At 40.1% G+C, this 23,678-nt stretch overlaps 2 protein-coding genes across 3 annotated transcripts in view; both read right to left on the bottom strand.

Moving 5' to 3' along the window:
- plxnb3 (plexin B3) overlaps positions 1–4 on the bottom strand; it is a 91,465-nt gene extending 91,461 nt beyond the window's left edge. Inside the window, exon 1 of the mRNA XM_067593398.1 lies at positions 1–4. This exon is cut by the window's left edge and continues 229 nt beyond it. The gene's annotated coding sequence lies outside the window, so the exon portion shown is untranslated.
- Positions 5–941: 937 nt separating this feature from the next.
- On the bottom strand, positions 942–22,512 carry abcd1 (ATP-binding cassette, sub-family D (ALD), member 1). 2 transcript variants are annotated; one of them, XM_067593396.1, is made up of 17 exons: positions 22,445–22,512; positions 20,296–20,521; positions 19,882–19,991; positions 19,216–19,373; positions 18,596–18,783; positions 17,959–18,133; positions 16,910–17,100; positions 16,546–16,726; positions 16,265–16,407; positions 15,716–15,920; positions 13,318–13,412; positions 10,922–11,067; positions 9,374–9,519; positions 8,317–8,401; positions 7,897–8,022; positions 7,216–7,303; positions 942–3,935 (listed from the first exon to the last, which is right to left on the bottom strand). In XM_067593396.1, exons 2-17 carry the CDS (start codon positions 20,425–20,427, stop codon positions 3,801–3,803), a joined length of 2,304 nt encoding a protein of 767 aa, XP_067449497.1. In that variant the 5' UTR covers positions 20,428–20,521; positions 22,445–22,512; the 3' UTR covers positions 942–3,800. The 2 variants fall into 2 exon arrangements, with proteins under 2 accessions (XP_067449497.1, XP_067449496.1); XM_067593395.1 differs by having other exon boundaries at positions 21,986–22,503.
- Between the last annotated feature and the right edge of the window lie 1,166 nt (positions 22,513–23,678).

Raw genomic sequence — 23,678 nt, 5'->3', positions numbered from 1 at the left:
GAGTCAGTGCCAAGCTCACAGGTTACCAGTCCAGTCCGTCATGTCACCTTTTGGTAAATGAGCTTTAAAGGACAGGTTCATAATTCTTCAAGTGTGTCAGTCAGTGAAAGAGGTTTTCCTCGCTGTAATCATTCCTCCTGTTCATACTGGATATTAAAAGATCCTTCAAATGTGCTTTCAATGGAAGTGATGGAGGATAAAATCCACAGTGTGTCCACACAGTCATTTAAAAGTCTCTGTGAAGCTTCTATTCAGCTTCATCAGTCTGAGTTAGTCATATCAAGTGGATATCTGACACATTTACAGTCCTTTTAGCATCAAATTCCCTCTTTGTGTTTCCTCAGACAGTGTTTCCCTGTTGAGCTGCAGGTGGACGTATAGTAACAAAAAGAGGGACTTTGGCACTAAAAAGACTGTAATGTTGAAAGATATCTACTTGATTTGACTCATTTGGACGCTGAAGCTTCATATTAGCTTCAGATAAACTTTTAAATACATTTTTTGCACAGAAGGAGGACTGTGGATTTTATCCCCCATCACTTCCATTGTAAGGTCATTATGAAGGGATCTTCTAATGGTCAGTATGAACAGGAGGAATGATTACAGCAAGAAGAACATGTTTCATTTGAGCTCCTGACTGTTTTTTTAAGGCACACTTGATAAACAGCCTCCTGTAACGTCCTTTAAATCTTCTAAAAACCTGTTTTACTAACATATAGTTCTGCATGCAGCAACTTCCTGTAACTCCAACCGAAAAACATGCAGTTTATTGTTTTGTGCTTCTTAACAGGCTAAACTGAATACAGCTGATGTAAAATCTCTTTACACAAACACAACAAAAGAAAAAGGAAAGAAAAAATCATTTTATGTGTAAAGATATATGTTTTTATTCTGACATGTTTCCTGTTTCTTCTCCTGTCAATCAAACAAACATCAGGTCATCAATATGATTATTTATTTTATTTTCTATTGAATAAAGTTCAGGATATCATCTTCATCATCCTCTGACATGACACACCATCATCATCATCATCATTATCATCATTGCACTGTATAAAACATTCAACAGTTTCCTCTAAAATAGTTCATTCATTGAAAATTTGCAGCAGCAGATGTATTGATTAACTGATCAGCTGGGCTGCTGATTGATTAGAAGTATTATAGCTCATAATATAATATAATTTCTATCAGATAAAGATTCAGTAAAAACATCAGATCGTACAAACAATACAAGATTCAAATTGGCACAATTAAAAAAAATCAAAAAACAAACATCTTCAGTCTGTCACAGTCATGACCTCTGACCCCTGACCTCTGACTGACAGGTTGAGTCTGAGTCATGTGACTGAATCTGATTCTGTGATTCTGATTGGATATTTTCTCTCAGCAGGATCCGGGGTGCCTTCCAATACCCATACTACCATACTATGCTGGAAAAAGATTTAGTACGTCCCAATACACAGTACACCAAAAGTACCATGATGTCCTGCTACATTTGGGCACATTTTGCATTGTGGGAGCTTCTCTGTCTATTCTGACCCACAATCCTCTGCACAGCGGCAATTATGTCACACCAACTGAGCCGCCGAGAGTGAACGGACCAATCAGAGAAACCAGTTCCAACGACAGAAGCGGCAACGAGAGATGAAGTTATATGTCCCAACTGTATGCACGCTGCATGCAACAGTCCGTACTGGGTTGGGCATCCGCAGTACATGCTAAAAGTAAAAAATAGAAGTATGATGTGATTCGGAACGCAGCGTGTTTTCAGTCTCTGTGGTTTTAAACAGGAAGTTGACTCACAAACAGTTGAACACAGATCAGACATTCAGCGAACTCCTCCAGCAGGTATCAGACTTGTTAACCCTTCAAAACACCCTCGACTGTCTGATCAGCTTCACCCTCTCTGATACAAAAACATGAGAAACAGTAATCAGACTCTCATGTGTGATGTTAAAAAGACAAATTAATCTGATCGACAACAGCAGTGAAATAAAAGTTCATACATTTTTCATTTCAGTCCGGAACTTGTTCATTTCTCTCGTGCAAAAAGTTCTTTTCATTCTAAAACATTACAAACTCCTCACAGCTTAAAACTTTATTTTTATCATCTTTATTCTTCTGGCTGCTGTTCTCTTTGCTTTTATTCTGAAATGTGTGCATGACAGCAGCTTTTTTAAAGACTTCAATGGTCCGATTGTGTTTAATTAATACATGTTTTATGTTTTTGCATTTTTATGTTGGACAATAAAGATGTTGAAATTAAATGAACGTTGCTGTTAACACACTAAGAGCTGCAAAGCAGATGTCATGAGTTCTCTGATAGTTTCTCTCTGAAATATTTAAAAGCTGTAAAATATAAAGCTGCAACGAGTCAATTAGTTGTTCAACAGAAAATCACTTTGAGTCTTTTTTTTTTTTTTTTTTTTTTTTGAAGAAAAAAATCCAAGTCTTGTGATTCCAGCTTCTCAAATGTGAATATTTTCTGGTTTCTTTCATCTTCACTGACAGTAAACTGAATATCTTTGGGTTGTGGACAAAACCAGACATTTTCAGACATTTTATAGACCAAATGACTAATCAATTAATCTAGAAAATAATGAACAGAATAATCAGTAACAATAATCATTAGCTGTAGCCGTAACAGAATGTGCAAAATATCACCACTTTATTCGGTGTAGATTTAATGTGTGTATGTTAATAACTTACACAGGTTAATACGAATTAAAACTGGATTGTAAACAGCAACTAAAAGCAAATAAATGTATGAAGCCTTTATGTAAATATTATGTAATTTGTCTCCAATCACAGTGTTTTCCGGCCTGTAATGGTGCAGCATGTAGCACGTAGCACGTAGCTTGTAGCATGTAGCATGTAGTGTGTAGCGATAGTGCTGAAAACTGTCTGACTGTGATGCATGAAGAGTATGTAACTGTCCAACTGCACTTCTAACTTCAGTAAACTTCTTCATGATAAACTTGGAGTTTTAATGTTGAAGTTATTCTGGCAGGATTATCCCTAAAATGATCTTTCAACGAGTTTATTGTCATCAAGTCCCTAAAACATCTCTCATCTCTCTGAATATGTAACCCTAATTAACTCTAACCCTGCCTGACCTGCAGCTCTAATAAATGTCAGCACAGACAGAAGTGATTTACTAAATTAATGAACATATTTTTACTCCTAAAAGTGTCACTCTGAGAACTTTTGGATGGATAGGTTTGATAAATGTTCTGGATTCTGTTTTTGTGAACATGTGTGAAGATTTTCAACACACACACAGAACAGTTACTTCCTGGTTTCCAGGCAAACACTGGAGACGTTGCACAGAGTTACTGGGCGGATGGATACGATGTTGTTTGTCAGGAAATAGTTCCAGTACAGAACTCTCCCTGAAACTACAAACTGTGTTTCTGCACTTCAGTTTGAGTTTGGATTAAACTAACAAGACATGACATGTTAATCAGAGCCAGACTAGCTGTTTCCAGTCTTTATGCTAAGCTAGGCTAACCGCACACTGACATGAGACTGATATCTGAACATCTGAGAAAAGAGAAAGAAAAAAAAAAGTTGAACTGTTCCTTTAAACATGATGTTCACCAGAGACACTGAAGGGGGAATACTGTGGCTTCAGACTTCAAAGGGTTAAAAACTAAAAATTATCCTCACAGTTTTACAGAAAACTGAAGTTTAACATCAGTTTCAGTCACATGACAAGCCTGCTGAGAGAGTGTCTCCGTGGTAACCGGTAAAAACAGAGTTGAGAGTATCAGAGTTAAACTCAGGAGAGTGACTCCTCTTCATTTGTCTTCCTCCTCCTCCTCCTCCTCCTCCCTCTCTCCCTCTCTCTCCCCCAGGAGGACACACAGCTCTGCCAGACGCTGCTGCATCTTTGGGATCCCCGACAGCTGATTCTCCAGGCGCTGTTTCTCCTCCTGAGAGACGAAACACAATCAGGTTTCAAATGTTCCGTCGATGTTAAACATGTATAACTGAAACACACACACACACACACACACACACACACACACACACACACACACACACGATGTGCCGGAGGCGTGCTGTAGTGGTGCTGATGGTAACCATGGTTTCCGTGGTTACCATGGTTACCACAGCCTCTGCTGCAGAAAAGATGACCTCTGTAGTTTTACTGTCTGTCAGGATGTCCACCTGATTGGTTTGATCAGTTTTTAGTTTTTGCTGATGCAATAACCGTTTCCAGGATTTTTCTCTTTTAATCGATTAATCTTTCAGTCTAAAAAAAGTCCATCAGAATTTCTTAAAGCCCTCTGTGATGTCATCAAATGTCATGTTCTGTCCGACCAACAGACCTTCAAAATACGATCACATGACACAAAGAAAAAGAAGACGAGTTATGCTGGGCTGGAAATGTTCCAACCATATGAATTGATTAATTGAGTTATCAATCAATCAGCTGATCTATTCAGCTCTAGTTTGTACTGAAGGTGACATTGGGGGAGTCACATGACTATTTATAGACATAAAAATATATTGTTATATTCTCACTGTCCTCACTTTCAGATAACTTCTTTTATTTTGAAATTTCTTTTCATGTAGGTTTGCACAGGTCCAACATTTAGGACGGTTAACTCTTCTTCTACTACTGATGACCATCAACATTTAGGACAGTTAACTCTTCTTCTACTACTGATGACCATCAACATTTAGGACAGTTAACTCTTCTTCTACTTCTGATGGATATCAACATTTAGGACAGTTAACTCTTCTTCTACTACTGATGACCATCAACATTTAGGACGGTTAACTCTTCTTCTACTACTGATGACCATCAACATTTAGGACGGTTAACTCTTCTTCTACTACTGATGACCATCAACATTTAGGACGGTTAACTCTTCTTCTACTACTGATGACCATCAACATTTAGGACAGTTAACTCTTCTTCTACTACTGATGACCATCAACATTTAGGACGGTTAACTCTTCTCCTACTGATGACCATCAACATTTAGGACAATTAACTCTTCTACTACTGATGGACATCAACATTTAGGACAGTTAACTCTTCTTCTACTACTGATGGACATCAACATTTAGGACGGTTAACTCTTCTTCTATGGATGGACATCAACATTTAGGACAATTAACTCTTCTTCTACTACTGATGGACATCAACATTTAGGACAATTAACTCTTCTTCTACTACTGATGGACATCAACATTTAGGACAATTAACTCTTCTTCTACTACTGATGGACATCAACATTTAGGACAGTTAACTCTTCTTCTACTACTGATGGACATCAACATTTAGGACAATTAACTCTTCTTCTACTACTGATGGACATCATTTAGGACAGTTAACTCTTCTTCTACTACTGATGGACATCAACATTTAGGACAGTTAACTCCTCTACTACTGATGGACATCAACATTTAGGCTGGTTTACTCTTCTTCTACTACTGATGGACACCAACATTTAGGACAGTTAACTCTTCTTCTACTACTGATGGACATCAACATTTAGGGCAGTTAACTCTTCTTCTACTACTGATGGACACCAACATTTAGGACGGTTAACTCTTCTTCTACTACTAATGGATATCAACATTTAGGACAGTTAACTCTTCTTCTACTACTGATGGACACCAACATTTAGGACAGTTAACTCTTCTACTACTGATGGACACCAACATTTAGGACAGTTAACTCTTCTTCTACTACTGATGGACACCAACATTTAGGACAGTTAACTCTTCTACTACTGATGGACACCAACATTTAGGACAGTTAACTCTTCTTCTACTACTGATGGACATCAACATTTAGGACAGTTAACTCTTCTTCTACTACTGATGACCATCAACATTTAGGACGGTTAACTCTTCTTCTACTACTGATGGACATCAACATTTAGGACGGTCAACTCTTCTACTACTGATGGACATCAACATTTGGGACGGTTAATTCTTCTTCTACTACTGATGGACATCAACATTTGGGACGGTTAATTCTTCTTCTACTACTGATGGACATCAACATTTGGGACGGTTAATTCTTCTTCTACTACTGATGGACATCAACATTTAGGACAGTTAACTCTTCTTCTACTACTGATGGACATCATCATTTAGGACGGTTAACTCTTCTACTACTGATGGACATCAACATTTAGGACAGTTAACTCTTCTTCTACTACTGATGGACATCAACATTTAGGACAGTTAACTCTTCTTCTACTACTGATGGACATCAACATTTAGGACAGTTAACTCTTCCTCTACTACTGATGGACATCAACATTTAGGACAGTCAACTCTTCTACTACTGATGACCATCAACATTTAGGACAGTTAACTCTTCCTCTACTACTGATGGACATCAACATTTAGGACAGTCAACTCTTCTACTACTGATGGACATCAACATTTAGGACGGTTAATTCTTCTTCTACTACTGATGACCATCAACATTTAGGACAATTAACTCTTCTTCTACTACTGATGGACATCAACATTTAGGACGGTTAATTCTTCTTCTACTACTGATGACCATCAACATTTAGGACAATTAACTCTTCTTCTACTACTGATGGACATCAACATTTAGGACAGTTAACTCTTCTTCTACTACTGATGGACATCAACATTTAGGACAGTTAACTCTTCTTCTACTACTGATGGACATCAACATTTAGGACGGTTAACTCTTCTTCTACTACTGATGACCATCAACATTTAGGACAGTTAACTCTTCTTCTACTACTGATGGACATCAACATTTAGGACGGTCAACTCTTCCACTACTGATGGACATCAACATTTAGGACAGTTAACTCTTCTTCTACTACTGATGGACATCAACATTTAGGACAGTTAACTCTTCCTCTACTACTGATGGACATCAACATTTAGGACAGTCAACTCTTCTACTACTGATGACCATCAACATTTAGGACAGTTAACTCTTCCTCTACTACTGATGGACATCAACATTTAGGACAGTCAACTCTTCTACTACTGATGGACATCAACATTTAGGACGGTTAATTCTTCTTCTACTACTGATGACCATCAACATTTAGGACAATTAACTCTTCTTCTACTACTGATGGACATCAACATTTAGGACAGTTAACTCTTCTTCTACTACTGTTGAACATCAACAGTAACTCTAATCTGAAATGAGGATGAGGTGAAGAAGAAGAAGAAGAGGAAGAAGAGAAAGACCTGCAGAGACAGACGAGTGGACGCATCTAGAGGTTCAAAACGCCAACCGCCTTCTCCATCAAACTGCAGGAGGTGAGAGTGGTACTTCCTGTTAGAGAGGAGGAGATAAGAGGAGAAGAAGACAGTAATATCAGCATCAGGGTGTGGCAGCTCAAAGCAGTCAGAGCTCTGCTGCCCTCTGCAGGCTGAAAATGAAACTGCTTCATCTGATTCAGTGTCAGAATCAGAATCTGTTTATTAGCCAAGTATGCAGCATAAAAAGAAGAATAAAATAGAACATGAGTAAGGTAATAATAATAATAATGAAATAAACAATGTAGTACTAAAATTAAATGAAAAAAAGTTTTGAAATGGGATATAAAACTTGAAATTAAATATTGAAATGAAATGTATTAAATATATGACGGTGATAAGCAAAAATTACATTTAATTTGTGTTACTTTATGTATACATCTGTCTGTGTGAGTACCAATTTTAGTATTAGACCTTGGGAAAGAGGACATGTTGGTAAAGTAAGGAGATTTAGGTTGGTCCTCACTGTCTGACACCTTTAAAGGGCAGTTTGAGGGTTCAGACTTGGTTTTAAGGTCAGAATCAGGTTTAGGGTCAGTTTAGGGTCAGGGGATAGGGAACACATTATGTCAATAACAAATGTGTGTGTGTGTGTGTGTGTGTTCTGACCAAAGGGAGGGTCTGTGGGTGATTGACAGCAGGGCTATCCCAGCATCCTTTGCAGCTTGGAAGATGTTTCCCTCCACGTCGATGCTGACAGCACTCGTACACTCATCCAACAGAGCGTACCTGGGGCTGGGCGAGAGACATACGAAAAACACAGAGACACAGCGAGAGAGAGAGAGAGAGAGAGAGAGAGACTGTCAGAGGTTACAGCCTGAAAGATGGTCAGGCTGCTATCACAGAAGCTGCTATTGATATGTTTTCTATTGATCCTTAATTAGGAAAAAAGGTGAGAGATAAAAGCTTTGATAACATTATTGTCTGAGCTTAATGAATCTAGGTATTTTGCAGACAGGGAATCATCCAAACTGGAACTATTAGATATCATACTAAAATATGTGACAGTTAACAGTTAGTAAGAGTTACCGGTGGTAGAACATGCGAGCCATCCCCATCCTCTGCTTCTCTCCTCCAGACAGAACGTCCTTCCAGTCACTGACTGACTCCCAACCTGACAGACCGACAGAAAGGGAGACAGAATTATTATATTCACTCTGTAAACTTGTGCAACCTGCTGATAGTTTGTATCAGAGGTTTTCAAAGTCTGACATTGTGGCCCCCCCAACACCCTCCCTTTAAGTCAGTTGTCTGTGGGCTAAGCTCTGTTTTTAGCCTGTATTTGTTTACATTTTTGGAAAATTGGCACCATGAAAAAGACGGGTTCACAATTTTTCAAGTCTGTCTTAAAACAATAGTCAGGAACCCAAATTGAAATAGGTTTTTCTTGCCATAATCATTCCTCCTGTTCATACTGACCATTAGAAGATCCCTTCATGATGCACTTACAATGTAAGTGATGGGGGACAAAATCCACAGTCCTCCTTCTGCGCAAAAAACATGTTTAAAAGTTCTGAAGCTAATTTGAAGCTTCAGCGTCCAAACGAGTCAAATCAAGTAGAGATCTTTCAATGTTACAGTCTTTTTAGTGCCAAAGTCCCTCTTTTTGATACTATACTATATCTACCGCAGCTCAACAGGGAAACACTGTCCGAGGAAACACAAAGAGGGAATTTGATGCTAAAAAGACTGTAAATGTGTCAGATATCCACTTGATATGACTAACTCAGACTGCTGAAGCTGAATATAAGCTTCACATCAACTTTTAAATGCATTTTTGTACAAAATGACTGTGTGGACACACTGTGGATTTTGGCCTCCATCATTTACATTGAAAGCACATTTGAAGGATCTTTTAATATCCAGTATGAATGGGAGGAATGATTACAGCGAGGAAAACCTCTTTCACTGTTCATATGGACACCTGACTGCTGTTTAAAACACACTTGGAAAACTGTGAACCTGTCCTCTAAAAATATGCCAAGACTGTTTACCTACATATCAGCTGTTGATACACCTTTATCCTGATTAATCCTGAAAACAAAAACACACACACACATTCACACATACACACACACACACTAACCTCCTTCTCTGTCCAGGATGTAGAGCAGGTGGACTGTGCGAAGGATCTCCTCTATGTCTGAATCTCTCATTCCTCTCTCAACCATCTCCTCCACTGAGTCTGGATAGATCACCTGGTCTCTGAGGGTCCCCTCTGACATGTAGGGCCTGTACAGTACAAAGTATTAAATCACTACTACTGGACATAAAAAGTCTAGTATCTGAAAACATTCAGCAAACAACATCTTATGTTTAGCCGCAATGAGCGCCACTTTCGGTAAATTTTAACTATCAGAGCCTCTATTGTTAAAGACACTAGTGACCTTTTTTAGACAAACCTGCAGAACGTATGTAACCATGTGGACATTTTCAAACATTTGTCTCTGAATTTTTTAAGACTGTAACTTGTAGTATATCTTGACCCTATCCCCACAGCCCCTATTAAACGGGTCCTTGATAGCACCGCTAACTCCGCTACACATATTATTAATACATCTCTGGAGATTGGAATTTTTCTTGATTCCTTCAAAACAGCTGTTGTAAAGCCACTATTGAAGAGATCAAACCTGGAGTCCTGAATAACTACAGATCCATATTCAATCTACACTTCATCAGCAGAACTCTTCAAAAAGTAGTTTATAATCAAGTTGCTCATTTTATCAATGTTACTAATGGCATAGAAAAACTTCAGTTTGGCTTCTGTGCCAACCAGAGCACAGAAACTGCTCTTACCAAAATAATGAATGATTTAAGACTCAGCACTGATAAAAACATGGTGTCAGTTCTAGTTCTTTTAGTTTTGAGTGCAGACACAATTTATACAATTGACAGTAACATTCTTCTACATCGTCTCAAAAACTAGGTTGGTCTCTCCGGTTCGGTGCTTGACTGATTTCGCTCCTCCTACATAAGTCTCAGAGAACATATTTCATAGAAGTATGATGTGTCCTATGGTGTTGCACAAGGCGGTTGCCTGGGTCCCCTGCTTTTTCCCTTATATATGCAACAATTAGGTGATATTATCAGAGATTACAATGTGAATTTCCATAGCTATGCTGATGATTTTGGTCAGCCAAAGAGCCGAAAGAGGTATGCTGTTTGAGTAACTCAGTAATCTGGCCATTCTGGTCAAATCGGAAGTATCAAGCCTTGGAGTGAACTTAGAGTCTGATTTGAATTTTAAACATCATAGAAACAAGGTGATCAAAACTGCTTTTTTAAGTCTTAGGAATATTGCAAAGGCACGTCTGTTTTTTAACTTGATGCAGAAAAACGAATTCATGCTTTTATATCTCGTCAACTTAACTACTGCAATGCTCTTTTCACAGGTCTCCCTAAAATTCAGCTGCCAGGCTCCTAACTAAGACAAACAAGAGAGAGCATATTACTGCAGTATTAGCTTAGAATTGATTTTAAAGTGCTTTTGCTTGTGTTTAAAGCTCTTAGTGGGTTAGAACCAGTAGCAGCAATATTTCCTCTGTGGGATGTAGAACATGTGCCGTGGTTCTGGATAGAACATTATTAGTAGTAGTAGTAGTAGTAGTAGTAGTAGTAGTAGTAGTAGTAGTACCTCTGTGGGATGTAGAACATGTGCTGTGGTTCTGGACGGAACAGGACTCCTCCATAAACAGGCCACAGTCCACTGAGGATCCTGAACAGAGAACTCTTCCCACATCCATTTGGACCTGTGATCAACACATTCATCCCCTCGTCCACCTGAAACACGCAGCCAGAGAGACCACAGATATCAACAGTTACTTACACAAAGACAAAAACACAACATTGACTTGTTTTATGGAGTTAGCTTAGAGTTAGCTTATTGCTAATTTTCTTCTGCAGTCCCTTCGGCAGGTCACAATTAAAACATATAACAGCACAATAACAAACAGTACAAAAGAAAAAACAAACAAACACAGGATACATAATACAAAATCCAAAGCTACACACAATAGCAAATCACATACACCCACAATGTCAACTAGAAATGACTAATGTATGCTTGTCAAATTAAAAGCAAGATTATTTGCATTCAAGAGAAGACCATGAGATAAAATGGTTTTTATCAGTGGTGGAGTCAGTGGTTACAGAACTGAGCAGCTTTTAGCAGCCTTTTTAATTTGGTTTTAAATGTACTGATGGAAATGCAGCTCTTCATATTGTCAGGTCGGGTGGTGAAATCAAACACTCACTATATGCTGATGATTTAGTTCTATTGTTGAAAGGAGATGGATCAGGTGTTATCAAATGATGAATTAGAAAAAAACGCATTGAAATTCCGTCACATGATAAAAGGTGGTTGTATATTGGTGGGTGAAGATCAAGATGTTGCTACACTGTCCACTTATCAAGTTTTCAGTGTCACAGGTCCAGTGAGGGTGAATTAAATGCAAAATATTCAAAGTCCCCCTCCACTCAAGAATGTTTTTTCTTCTTGTTACTTCAGTTGGATATTTGAGCGTCACTGTGCAGAATGATGTGCAGATTTTGAAACTAGTAAGCTTTTTTCACATAAAAGTTTGGACACGTCTGCCCAACATTATTGTTTCAAGCAGAGTATTTTTATATGTCTTAATACATATCTGAAGGGGATCTTTAAAGTCCCCCTCCACTCAAAAATGTGCTCATTGTTCCGTCAGTTGGATGTTTGAGCTTCGCTGTGCAGAATGATGTATGTGCAGAGTTTGACACTAAAAGGCCGTTTCCATATTCATAAGTGGGGGAAAGTTTCTGTGAGTTCATTGAAAATCTGAGTTTAAGGGGCAGGCCTACTAGCATAGGCCAACAGCTAGTTTGGAGACAATCATGGTCCAGTATGCAACTAACACAAGTTTGATGTGGAAACTTGAAGCCTCCAGTGCACAAACACTGAGAGTGTCCAGTAGTTCAACTTTTAAAATGAACAATATATTCATGAATTCTGTGAATGTCTGGAGGGAACTTTAGTAACCACGTCCTTAAACACCCCCTACAGACATGTGGATATCTAAAAATACTCCTAACTCTAACCTTGTTAAATCTTAAAACCATCATCTTCCCCTTCTCCTTCATGTAATAATCCAGAATCTATGATTATGTAAATACTATTGATTTCAAACACAAGATCCAGTCCATTCTCAGTGTTTGTGAACTGGAGGCTTCAAGTTTCCTCATCACACTTGAGTGCCTTGCATACTGGACCAGGATTGGCTTCAAACTAGTTGTGATGTCATAAAGTCTGCAGGTGCATTCAGGTGTTAAACTGAGATTTAAGCACAGAGAAACTTTTAAAACAAACTCTGCACAATCTAAAGTTTTTATTGAATCATGTTATGAGTTATCTTATATATTTGTATTGTCATAGAACTCATATAACATAACTAACTCAAACTCTGAGCGACTGAGAGCTGATGAACTGGCCCTCAGTCGCTCTGAAGGTGACGACAGTCAGAGAGAACAGACCAATCACAGAGCATCTGTCAGAGCGAAGAGGTCAAAGGTTAAAAACCAGACGACAGAGAGGAGTTTCTGTTTCCCTCAATGTTCTTCCTCTTCTGTCATCTTTCCTTCTCTCTGCTTCCTGCGCTCCTCTCTCTCATCCTCTCTGAGACTTAACCACAAGAATTTCACTCTCTATAAGGTCTCTATTGTGTCTCTACATACACACACACACACACACAGTGTTTCAGTAAATGCTAATGAGCTGCAGGCTCTGCTCTGACCTTTGACCCCAGTCAGGAATGGATGGAGGGAACTCTGATGGAAAGAATGAGACCCCGAAGAAGAGATTAAAGACAGAGAGAAAGAGATGGAAAAGAGATAAAGGATTGTAGAAGGAGGTGAGAGCACTGAGCATGCTCCGTACCAGAGTGACATGTAACCTTCAACTGGACACAGACTGTTGGAGGAGCAACACTGACACCATGTGGTCAACAACACACACTGCACCACTGCACTACTCTGCTCTGTGTGTGTGTGTGTGTGTGTTACCTGGATGTTGAGGCTGGATACCACCACGTCTCCGGTCGGCGTGATGATTGGCAGGTTCTCACAGCGAATCCCCTTCTCTACACTGATTACCTGACCTGCACACAAAACCAAGAGGACAACAACATGTGAACGGGATGTAAGAATCTAAAGCTGAAGGGCAACACGCATACAGCACAGAGCTGAGCCAGGAAGTAACTGTGTTATCTGGCTTCAACACTGGTGGAGCGCTGAGATTCTTATCTGCAATCAGAAAAACACCCTGCGGGCTTGATAACAGGCTGAGCGAGAAGAAGGTCTGAAGATTTTTATATCAGAGATCAACATCAACTCAAAGCTGGCTCTCTCAGCGCCACACAGGATACACGACGTAGACCGTCACTCTACAAACACATTCACGGCAATCAGATTGTTTTGCTGTCAGCTGATCCGTCATCATAACATGTTCAGTAACAAGTGAAATCAACTGAAGTGCAACCAGGCCTCAGCCAACGTCACACCCTCTGATAAAACACACATAACCACCATCAAAAACTGATCTGTTTAAGATTCTCTTCACTGAAAAAACACAGTCGATATCTAGAAAATTAAAAAAAACAAACAGCTGCTTTGTAAATTATGATGGACTCAGCAGTTTGTCTTGATGTAAGAGGAACAGATGATTAAAAATACAAATGTTCTCCAAAACTTCAGCAGTGTGAAATCCATCATTAACAAAATCTACAACATGAACAACAGTCCACAAATAATACACACGACACAAACAGGATCTCCAAATACTCACCAGATAAATCTCTGCATCTGAACTTCAGCCTAAAATGTTTCACTCTTGAAATATTAAAAAACGCTGCAGCAACCAAAACGTCATCAGCAGTAAATCCACGACTGGGTCATATCTTCACCAGACAGCTGACAAATCAGCGACTGCTCAAAGTATTTTATTATAGAAGAACAATAAAAACACAGCTGTAGTAGAGTCTGATGAATTTACTGCTCTTCAAGGGCGACGGTGTGTGTGTTACCCTTTGATGATCAAAGCTGTCAGAGCTGAACCATTTCGCACAAAACTCATTCAGTTTGAGCGTTATGTTTTCTGCTGTGTATTTGTTTTCCATAATCTGTGATCAAAGTTGAACTAAAATGAACGATGACCTCTACGACACACGTCCGATGACATTCTCTCTCTCTCTCTCTCTCTCTCTCTTTCTGTGACGAGTCCCTCGCCCTCACCGTGATTAAGTTTTAAAATCCATCTGTGATGCAGCCTCGTATCGTTTTACTTTTAAACCCACAGCTGTTCTCCAGCATCATGAGAGCGCGGTGTCTGTTTCTGTAAATGTCCTGTCAGGCCTCAATAAAGCTGCGAGAAACATTTGAGTAAAAGACACGTCTGCCAGTATTTTTTTTATATATTAATCCGCCGATTACTTTCTTGATTAATCGCTTTGTTAATAAAACGTCAGATGATAAAAAACGTGAAAAATGTTCCACAATCCAAGGTGATGTATTCAAGTCACATGTTCATTTTCTGTTGATGAATTAATGGATTAATATTCTAATCTTTGCAGCCGTTGAGGTCAGCGTGTTTTGTATTCCATGTGTGAGAAGAGCGTCAGATCAGCCAGCAAACAGGTGCTTCAGCCCTTTGAGCCCAGTGTGTTTTTTCTGGGTTTTAATTTCCTTCATTCATGGGCTCATGACACTTTCTGCACATCTGAATGTGTATTATTAACTGTATGTGTCACACAGGCATGACAGTGTTTGTTCAGGACAAGTTAGGCTAACATCATTTTGCATGTGAGCAGTATTAGGAGACTTTTTAAGGAAATAAAAAACTTACAATATAAATGTAATGTTTTCAGACCAGTGCAAATCTCCACATATGAATTAATGATATATAATAATATGTAAATGAATAAAGGAGATTGTCGAGGTTGCAGGGATATAAGAACCATGTGGATGACACATGGATGATTGATTTGCTGATTGTATATCAGCCAGCAAGGATCAATACGTTTTGCATTTGCTTCTCAACACGTCCGGTTTCCTCGCAGGCCTGGATGTAGCTGTAAAAACTTTTTGCCAGAGATAAAGTCAGAAATTTGATGATTCTGAACAGATCTTAAGTTAAAAGGAGCGTCTTTTATCTCTGATTTCAAAGCGGGTTTATTGATGCTGATCCTGAACAGATGAAAGAGAAACACTCATTTCTATCTTGACATTGCGTGTTTGATGTCCGTGTTCAGGTACTGGTTTCCATGCAGATTGCGTCCCTCGGGCATGAAGCGGTTTGGACTTTTGGAGTTTAAAGACAAGTGAACAAAGCTTTTGGATGCTTCAGTGGAAACGCTCGACGTACTTCACACTTTTTTTGAGGTGATTTGTGGTCTCAGGTTTTTACCTCTGATCTCCAGTCGACCGCAGACTCTCTGCCCGTGCTGCACCACTGCTCCTCCTGCTCCTGCTCCTCCTGCTCCTCCTGCTGCTGCTGCTGCTGTTAACTGCTCCTCTCTGTCTGCAGAGCGACGGTAGATTCCCTGATTCACATCTTCAAACACATTCAGCATCTCAGAGACTCGACTTGTGTAACCTGCCAACTCTGTTACCTGCAGAGGAGGAGGAGGAGGAGGAGGGGATGTATTTACTCTATTAATCATTTCAGTGACGTTTACTGTTGTAGACTTATGTTTCTGACAAGAAAACTAGTTTATTTTTCTACTGCATTACGTCCCGATCAGTACATATCTCGGTCAGAAGTTTAAAAACATCAAATCCTCACATTTAAAGAAGCTGCAACCAGCAAATAAGCAGCAGGAATAAAATTTTAATTGATGTTATGGATAAAAATGGAATCGTATATTCTTATACTTGTATACTGTATATCTTAACACTACATTCATCAGAAAAAAAGAAAGAGGAAGAGGAGGAGGTTTAGAGGAAGGGTTTGTACCTCCTTGTAGGAGCTCATGATCCTCTCTACGGCGTCGGCTCCGGCGTTGAGCAGGTTTCTGGCTGTGGTGAAGGCCTGCGTCCTCTCGCTCACCAGCTCCTCCTCCTTCATCACCATGGCTGCCTGCTTCACCTCCTCAGAGTCTGATGACGTCACAGGGTCAAAGGTCACACAGCTTTAATCACTCAGTATCATTTAATGATCAGTGTGTTTGCCACATCTGGTATATTCTGTGTGTGTGTGTGTTTACCATATTTGGTATATTCTGGGTTTGTTTTTACCATATTTAGAGTATCCTGTGGCTGTGATTATGGGCACGGCGACCATCACCAGGCCGGAGGCGCTCCAGACGTACTTCATGAGGAACTGCTCCAGCATGACGTACCAGAGCCGTTTCAGCAGGATCTGATGAATCTGAGAGGACAGAGACATGTAGCTCCTCTGCAGCTGGGCCATCTCCACCTATGAATCAAACACACCCAAACTCAACAGTCACATCACAGACAGGGACATGACTGATTATAAAACAAACTCAACCTTGATTGTAACTAACTTCATATTATTTACTCTGATTGTTATTTAAAGTATTTTAAAGCTGCATTAATATATTTTTTGTCCACCAGGGGGCAGGCGTGTCAGGTTTACCTTGTGTCCTCCATAGAACGCTATCTCCTCAGAGTTGGCGATGATGCGGGAGTGCATGTACCTCAGGTCTCCTTTCCGTCGAGCCTCTTCAGCCACCAGCTTCCCGAATCGAGGCGAGCAGGAGCGCAGGACTTTGGCAGTGAGCGCCACCACCAGGCCGGCGATGACTGACGGCCAAGTAGTGTTGGCTCCTGCAGGGAGGAAGATCACAGTCATCACACTCTTCATGCACAAGGAAGTCTGGTGTTTAAAAGGTGGAAGTTCCAGCCTCATACTGCTGGATTTGTCTGCAGCTTCTGATACAGGTGACCACAGTATTCTGGTTACCAGACCCAGCAGTGTGTTGAGTTTTAACTCTGAGGTAAGTGAGGATGCTTTGGGGAGATGGTGTTTGTCCTGAAGTGGATTATTCCTGTGAAGCATTGTAGTCTCTCCATCAGATTGAGTAAATCCTGACGGTTGGACGGGATGTAAAACCCAGATTTTGAGTTTTGGTTAATTTCTGTTGACATAACTGATCGACTTAGAATTGAGAGACTGGAACTGAATTTTCGTTTGTGGGGAACTGAACTGTTCTGGACCGCTGCAACACATTAGACCCCTCGTTCTTCCAGACTGCTCCCGTCTCCCCGTCAGACAACGTGAGCTGTCTGAGGCTGTCATTATTGTTTGTATAATATATTTTTGGAACATTTTCTACAGTCGGTGTACTGAACATTTTATGTCAGACTGAACATAATACCTAACTGCTATAATATGTACCAATCAAATCTGACAACCTCAGCAGTTTCTCCACCTTAAAGGACGAACAGGAGGAACTATTACAGCGAGGAAAACCTCTTTCACTGTTCATGTGGACACCTGACTGCTGTTTTAAGACAGACTTAAATATTTGTGAACTTACCCTTTAAGAGACTGTTTAACACATATAAAAACTTATTTAACTTCAACTAAATTCTGATTAAAACTCTCACTATGAGGCCAAACCATCTGCAGCTACAAACCAGTCCTCACTCAGTCCAAACTAGTTTTATGACTCTCACTCTGACCTTTAGAGTGGGCGGTGCGCAGCAGGGTGTAGCAGGTGACGACCACGTCCAGGATGGGTTTGGTTAAGTTGGAATAAAGATGAGCGATGGAGGCCGAAAACATGACGATGTCCTCAGTGAGAGACTGATCGGGATTGGACAGACGACCGTCCATGTTACTGACGCGGTAGTAAGTCTGAGACAGAGAGAGAACAGGATGACGTCATCACATCAGTAACAGTATATTCATCCATGGAAATGTTAAATATAGATTATTATTGAGGTTGTTCAAGCGTCTGGTCTGATCTGAGAAGAATCTCTTTCACAGCATTTCATTGTTCATTAAAGTGATTTGATTATCTTTGAACATCAGAGATGAGAACAGAGATAATAAATGTGTTAGTGAAACATGTTGCTGCTGCTGCCGTGGTCTTTATGTTCATCTGACAAACTTCACTTCAGATCTACAGAAATGTTTCAGCTCCCACTGAGGAAGATTGTTTAGAGCAGCAGGTCTGAGAGCAGCTTTAATGTGCTGTCAGTGTATTGACACCAGTATTGAAAAAAACAGCAAAACGACTCATAGCATAGTGTGTCTGTCATGTGTCTGTGTGTGTGTGTGTGTGTGTGTGTGTGTGTGTGTGTGTGTGCGTGTTACCTGGTTGGTGAAGTACAGCTCATAGGCGTGGTTGACCAATCGGCTCCTGAAGCTGAGGCTCAGCTGACCTTCCAGGAATCTGATGGCGCTGTTGATGAACGTGGCGGGAACAGCGACGAGCAGCCACTTAGAGAGCTGCAGCACGAAGGCCTGCGGGTCCTTCTGCACGATACACTTCACTATCAAACCTGGAAGATCAATACTATCGATTATTAACGTCCTCTGCACGATACACTTCACTATCACCCTTATTAAGATCAATACTGTCCTCTGTTGCCTTCATGTCCATTATGGGAGAAATCATTATTCACTACTGGAAGGCTGGGAAGACTCTTATTAATAAGGAGAAAATAATGAGATTTAAGGAGCTTAAAGCTAATTTAGACCTTAATGATTTGTGTTTTCTGCAGCATTTACAGCTGCAGTCTCTACTACAGGAACTCATATCTCAAGATACTATACTGGCCTCATAAAGATACACATCATAATTAAAAGAGAACAAATAGAGGAGCAATATCTAAACTTTACAGAGTATATCTCTCCCCTCCTGTAGTGGCACGACTATAAATCATGACCTATAAATTATAAACTATAAAAAGGGACATTAGAGAGACACTGACCGTCCAGCGCAGCGACGTAGATGGACAGGAAGGTTCTGGACATCAGAGTGAGAGAGTGCAGGACGAGCAGGCCCACCTCTGGACATAGTAACCGTGGAAACAAGAGCTTCAACAGACGAGACAGTCTGAGGACAAACTCCCTGTTCACTGATGGAGACCTGCACACACACACACACACACACACACACACACACACACACACACACAGAGTTTATCACAGTGCAGACAAGCTGCTGTATTGAGTCTTTGTGACAGATTTGATGCAGATCTTATTTTTAAATAAACACCTCCTGCAGGAAACGGACCGCCGACCTCCTGATCGGAAATATTCAGTCACACGTGTTCATACTCAGAACATCAGACACTGATCTTTAGGAGAAACTGATGTTACGTCTGTGACTAGCTGATACTTGAGAGGCATAAAGTGGAGCTAATAACCATAATCATAATCTAATCATAACCTTAAACCAGGTCGTCACCCCGACATGAAATGATTTATGTTATGGGAGGTGAGTATCAGTGTGTCAGCAGTTAATTAATAATAATAATATTTTGTTTTCTCAATGTTGAAGTCGAATGCTCTGAAGGTTGTTTTTTGTCTTTTTTTATTATATTTTAATTGTTTCATAACGATGCTCACACACACACACACACACACACACACACCTGCTGCCACTCTTCTTCTTCTCTTTGTAGTTGTCCACAGTGCTGGAGGAGGAAGTGGCCACGCCCTCAGGGAGGTTAGCCCCGCCCAGCTGTTTACCTGCTGCGCTCCTCTGAAAAACACCCAAACACACCCAGAGTCAGACTGAAATCAGCTCTAAGTTGCAACAGTGCAGGCGGCTGCGTCGTTAGGGGCAACTATTTTTCTATATTATCTTGCTGATTGTGATGCAACCAATCGAATACGGCGTTCAAAATAATCCACCAGGAAACTGCACTTGCATGTGTGTGTTTGGCCAATGAAGTGCCTCGAAGCAAAAGTGGCATCACCACACCGCCCCCCATGTTGCTGCTGTGTGTGTGTGTGTGTGTGTGTGTGTGTGTGTGTGTGTGTGTGTGTGTGTGAGTTCCCCTCACCTGGATGATCCTCCTCCAGACGTACGGCGTCAGTTTTTTGACGGCATAGGCGGCGAGTAGCACGGCCGTCAGCCTCTTGAGCCGCGAGCTCCGCCTCAGCTGAGCCGGCAGCTTCTGATAGGTCAGCTGCATGCTGACGGACGGCTGACTTCCACCAATCAGAGGACAGTAACAGCAGCGAGTCACAGGATCACGGAGACGTCATGTTGATCCACTTCCTGCTGAGCTGCGAGAAGATTTTAACGTTAAATTAAACTACTAACTGCTACTCCATTCATTGTAAAAATAATCAACAGATTACTGATCTGCTATCATCCGATTTGATCTTCACAGTGATTGTACATGTGGTCTGATCAGTATCACCACTACATCACCATCAGATTCACATATTATCAGCCTCAAACATACAGTATTGATCAGCCTCAGGTCAATATCAGCTTGGTTGTTTTACTTGTAGAGCTGCAACACTTGTCAAATGAAAATTATTCAGCAAATACTTTTGATAATGGATTAATCACTTTAGTAATTTTCCAAGAAAAAAATGCCAGAAATGTGCTGCTTCCATCATGTGATGACTTAATGCTTCTGTTTGTCATACATGACAGAAACCTGATCGATGGGAAATTATAACAGCAATTTTCAGTTGGTTGCAATCTGCAACCTCACAGCTAGATGCCACTAAAGCCTACACACTGATCCTTTAAGTACATAAGTATTATGAGCTTGATGTAGTTAAAGTATTGCAGTAAAAGTAGTGGTTTGGTCCCTCTGACTGATATATTATTATATATGACATCATTAGATTATTAATAGTGAAGCATCAGTGTTAGAGCAGCATGTTACTGTTGTAGCTGCTGGAAGTGGAGCTAGTTTACACTACTTTATATACAGTTAGCTAGTTTAGTCCAGTGGTTCCCAACCTAGGGGTCGGGCCCCTCCAAAGGGTCAGCAGATAAATCTGAGGGGTGGTGAGATGATTAATGGGAGAGGAAAGAAGAAAAAACAAAGTTCTGATACACAAATCTGTTTTCAGTTTTTGGACTTTTTCTCTAATCTTTGATTTTTGCTGAAATATTGGATCATCTGAACATTTATTGAAATGAAAGCATGTGAGAAGTTTAGAGGGAAAAATCACTATTTGGTGGAGCTGTTAACAACTCATAGACATGTGAAATGTGACCCCGACTACACACTGCTTTTTGTAAGACGTACTTTAAAAGCTTGTTATATTATCCATTGTGTCAAATCTTCATCTGGAAAGTAACTAAAGCTGTCAAATAAATGTAGTGGAGTGGAAAGTACAATATTTCCCTCTGAAATGTAGTGGAGTGGAAGTAGAAAGTAGCATCACATGGAAATACTCGAGTAAAGTACAAGTACTTCCTCTCAGTCCGTCGCTGAAAGCAGTAACTCTAGTTTAATAACAGTATAATTACACGACTGTTTCTGTCTCTTTCTCTGCTGCTGACGCTTTAATTGTCCTCTGAGGGATCAATAATATTTCTGTCTCTTCATTCTCTGCAGGTTTGAGACTCTTTACTCTGATAAACGTTATCTAAACCACAGAGGAATCAGTCAGTGGAGTTCACAGACTACAGTAACGGTGCAGCTGTACAGGATATCCTGTATGTGACCTCTTCGTCCTTTGGAAACACTTTTATAAAAACATATTGTAGAATCAGTCTCTCACCTCATCACACGCTGATAAAACCCGTTAAAACCGAATTAAACCCTGTGGCGATGAAGAAACTTCAGATCCGGTTAGCTCCGGTAACCGTTAGCTTGTAACTGTACCGTAAATATCAGTGTAGCGGCTAGCAGCACCGAGCTACCGTCACTCGCTGTGTCCAACATAAAAAAATTAAAAGTATCTGTCGACTACAGATCCGGTTGCCGTTCCCGCTGAGCTGACCCCGAACCGAGTTTAAAGTGTAACCCGGGTTTTAAAACCCGGCGGCTAGCAGAGCTATGCTAAAGCTAACCGCTAACTGAACTGGGACTTTGTTGTTTTTCTGATCTGAACATGAAAAGAGGTCAAAGTTTCCGGTTTAGTCTCCTTAATTATGATCCCATATCTGACCGGGACACACATGTAGTGACAGTTTACGTTTCCTCTCTTAGATCCGTAGATTTATTTCATTCTTTGTACCGTTTTATGGTGTTTAATGTCGCCGGGTGACGGGAGAAAGTTCTGCATTTGTTTACCTGAGGGGATGGGCCGCGTACCAATACTGACAACATCCTTCCTTTCTTCCTCTCCTACACACATCCTCTCGTTCTCCTAAAGACAACCTTAAAGGTTGGATTCACATTTTTTTCCAAGTCTGTCTTAAAACAACAGTCAGGAGCCCAAATAAACACTGAAACATGTTTTTCTTGCTGTAATCATTCATCCTGTTCATACTGACCATTAGAAGATCCCTTCATAATGACCTTACAATGGAAGTGATGGGGGACAAAATCCACAGTCCTCCTTCTGTGCAAAAATGTATTTCATTCATTAATAACCTTTATTTAATCTCAAGAGTCATTGCAGTTGCTGTCATTACAATGACTTCAAGTTAACAGTAGCACGATAAATAATAAGATAGTAAAACATACACACACAAATATGTAAATAGTTAGTAAAAGTTAGGCTATTAAATCAATTAAAACAGTTACAACTTGAAATGCAGTGATTCAGGATCATGGCTTTAAATTGCACAGGAGATTCAAGTGTATCAAGCCTCAGGGTGTGCTGAAGTTTATTTCAGGTGCTTGGGCTACAAGACCTAAAAGCTAACTTTCCCGTTTCAGAACAGACACGTGGAACCTGGAAGCATAAACCAGTCATTAGAACATGTATGATAAGGACGAAGGTTCCAGTCCAGCAATGATGTAATGTAGGGTGGTAGTTTCTCAACTAGTGCCTTATAGATTGACAGATGCTTCTTGCATCTTTCAGACAGAGAGGACAGAGAATTAAAAGTTTATCTGAAGCTTCATATAAGCTACAGATAAACTTTTAAATACATTTTCCCAGATGTGTCAAATCAAGTAGATATCTTTCAACGTTACAGTCTTTTTAGTGCCAAAGTTCCTCTTTTTGTTACTATACTTCCACCTGCAGCTCAACAGAGAAACATTGTTTGAGGAAACACAAAGAGGGAATTTGATGCTAAGAAGACTGTACATGTGTCAGATATCCACTTGATATGACTAACTCAGACTGCTGAAGCCTCATATAAGCTTCACAGAGACTTTTAAATGACTGTGTGGACACACTGTGGATTTTGACCAGCGGTGGAAGAAATATTTACACCCTTTGCTACCAATACAGCAATATAAAAATACTTCATTCCAAGTAAAAGTCCAGCATGAAAAATCCTACTTAAAGGTGCAGT

This window comes from Thunnus thynnus, chromosome 6 (genome assembly GCF_963924715.1).
Source record: "Thunnus thynnus chromosome 6, fThuThy2.1, whole genome shotgun sequence".
NCBI lineage: Eukaryota > Metazoa > Chordata > Actinopteri > Scombriformes > Scombridae > Thunnus > Thunnus thynnus.
This window is presented reverse-complemented; position numbering and strand designations above follow the sequence as displayed.